The 2,728-nt window shown below is 53.1% G+C and overlaps 2 protein-coding genes across 2 annotated transcripts; one reads left to right on the plus strand and one right to left on the minus strand.

Moving 5' to 3' along the window:
• Nucleotides 1–1,532: 1,532 nt before the first annotated feature.
• Nucleotides 1,533–1,847, plus strand: PHACADRAFT_266411 (uncharacterized protein). Its single transcript, XM_007403024.1, has one exon. It carries the CDS (start codon nucleotides 1,625–1,627, stop codon nucleotides 1,829–1,831), a length of 207 nt encoding a protein of 68 aa, XP_007403086.1. The 5' UTR covers nucleotides 1,533–1,624; the 3' UTR covers nucleotides 1,832–1,847.
• Nucleotides 1,848–1,904: 57 nt separating this feature from the next.
• PHACADRAFT_266412 (uncharacterized protein) lies at nucleotides 1,905–2,728 on the minus strand. The gene has a single exon (XM_007403025.1). The coding sequence runs from the start codon at nucleotides 2,393–2,395 to the stop codon at nucleotides 2,183–2,185; it is 213 nt and encodes a 70-aa protein (XP_007403087.1). The 5' UTR covers nucleotides 2,396–2,728; the 3' UTR covers nucleotides 1,905–2,182.

Below are 2,728 nucleotides of genomic sequence, written 5' to 3' on the forward strand. Positions count from 1 at the left end.
ACTAGTACTGCAACTGCGCATACTGACGATACTGTTTCCTCAGGCTCTGTTTGTACATCTTGATGGTTTTGGTCCAACCGGCTCAGCTAATATAATCACGATGTTGCAGAAACTCGGCGTGGACATGTTTTCCAACCTCACTACGCCTGTGCAAGTGAGCGACCTCTTCAAGAGCCTCGAGGCAAAAATCACGAGCCTTAAATTCCACATATATGCCGCCAAATATCATCGCAGCACACTCGCCCCTATAGGCCGCCTTCCGCCAGAAATACTCGCGGAGATCTTCTACAACCTAGTATGCCTTTGTGATGATCGCAAATACGGCGAGCTTCGCAAACCGCACTATTGGCTCACTGTTACCTTTGTGTGTCGTGCATGGCGTGCCATTGCACTCAGTGCCCCTCAGGTCTGGAGTCGTATCCTCCTCCGGGCTGATGACTATCATCGTATAACGACATTCCTCCAGCGATCACGCAGCGCCCCTGTGGCGCTCAGGCAACCCAACATCCATGCAGATTTGCCAGCGCGGGTTTTGGAAGCTGTATTTGGGGCCATGCACCGAGTCCAAGACTTCTCATTTCGTCTAACACCCAGTATCATCGAGTTTTCCGAGAAAGACGACGACCGTGCCTTCAATGCTCCCCAGCTGCGTCGGCTGAGAGTGATGTCCTACTTGCCACTGTCCAAGACATCACTTCCGACCCTTGCCCACGCTTCATGGCCCGTTCTGGCCTCCCTCAGCTGCAACGGCGCAACTCAAAACGTTTTACAAGCCGTGTTACGACCGACGCCGACGAATCTGGAGGTGATCTGTCCGCTAGGTCAAACCACTACCATAACCTGGGTCAGCATCCTAAGGGAGCTGCCGTCTCTGGAAACACTTACCTTGAAGGGGGCCGTGCTTCGCCTGTTTATCCCGATCCACGCCGTCGCGAAGCCAACCACGAAGGTTACACTCCCCCGGCTCTGCGAGTTACGTTTCACGTCGGACGAGAAAGGCACTGCCTACGCTGATCTTCTGAACCATCTGATTATCCCTGCAGATACGAAGATATGGTATTGTGCGCGGGCAAGCTGCGAGAAAGAAGAGTCCGAGTTCATTCTCGATGCTCTTGCCGGCAAGGCGTCTGGGAAGGACGTTTTGGATGGCCTGCCGAGCCATGCTCTTGCCATCACGCTCGATAAATGCCCCTTTAACGGTATTCACGTCAACATATACGACAATGATCTCTCCATCAGACATACAACTTCAAGTTGGGACGGACGCGAGGTTCCTGGGCTTAGCGCTCGTCGTCTGCAACATGTCATCGCCCTCGGAGGGGTGGGCGATGGCAGCGACGTGCTGATACAGATGTTCATGTCACTGTACCCCCTTTCACACATACGTGTCATCAGTGCGAGGCTCGAAAATATCAAGACGGAAGCAACCTGGCAAGCATTCTCGCAGCTGCCCGGAATCCGCGAGATCAGTATCGCATCTCGCCAAGGCGCCGCGACCTTCTTCAGCTTCATGAAGCAGAACCCTTTGGCGTTTCCGGGGCTAGAATGGCTCGTACTCTCTGATATCCGTCAAAAGAAACGCCATCGGAGTAAACACAAGCAGCAAAAACGGGCCGAATCTCTGATGCCCCTCCTGATATCGCTGTTGGAACATCGCAAGGAGCACGGTTTGGGGGTGAAGAGACTTGACATTGACTTCGGGACCAAGATCGGACCCAGGGATGAGTTCGAGCGGGACATTGGAAAGCTAGAGGCGCTGGTTGAGGAGCTCGAGTATCGCAATGAGACATCGGAGGACAAAGTGCGACACCTGCGATGGCCATTCTGGTGACCTCGAGGAGAAGCTGAGATTTTGACTCAGTATCGTTGTAGAGTTCGCAGTTGAGGTGGACGGCAATGACAACGAACAAGTAGAGTAACAAGTAGGAAATGCCATGTGGATGATTTTACGACCATAATTCATTCGACATAGCAAATAGAAGCCTTGGAGGGGTGTCTTTGCTCTCAACTGAATTTTGTCACACACCAATACACCTGCACGAGCGGATATCCAAGAGATTCGCTGCGCTAGGATATGCCTACTCCACTTTATCCAGTTACTTTTTGCCCTCAGACAGCCGCAAGCCTGGGTCGTCTCCATCTCCATCTTGTTCATCGCCATCTCTTCCTCTCCACCCAAGTCCTAGTCCTGGTTCTCTTCCTCCGCTGATCCATTTTCGTCAGCATCAGCAGCCGCACCCTCAGAATCCTCCTCTCTATCCTTTGCACGAGGCTTATACTCGAGATCCTCGTCTCCGTCGTATGAAAACTCTTGCATAGGCGCCATGAGGCGTGGCAGGTCGCGCTCGATCCCATTCCTCTTGAACACGTTGTTTGCACCTGAAAGGCAGAGCATCTTGACGTCCGAGTCCTTGACGTGCTGTTTCCGGAGTTTGGGACCTCGATGAGCGACGGCATAAGGGGTGGAGGCGCACACGCCGCTTCTAATGTTCAGTGTCGCGTTTATTCCACGTAAAGCCGTCGAGATCGAGCCATACGAGCGCTGAGAGCGCTATCGGGATCATGAGAATAACGTGCGGAGCGTGGCCTCGTCGTCTATCATGCCTAGCTGCAGGTGCTTGGGTAGGGGTGAAGTAGTGGAAAAATATCAGTGCCTGCTGCCGGTACATTGGTGAGCGTGATGGCGTGGATCTCGAAGGACGTCATGGATGAGAGGAGAATGTCGTCG

The sequence above is a fragment of the Phanerochaete carnosa genome, assembly GCF_000300595.1.
Source record: "Phanerochaete carnosa HHB-10118-sp unplaced genomic scaffold PHACAscaffold_676, whole genome shotgun sequence".
NCBI classification, from domain to species: domain Eukaryota; kingdom Fungi; phylum Basidiomycota; class Agaricomycetes; order Polyporales; family Phanerochaetaceae; genus Phanerochaete; species Phanerochaete carnosa.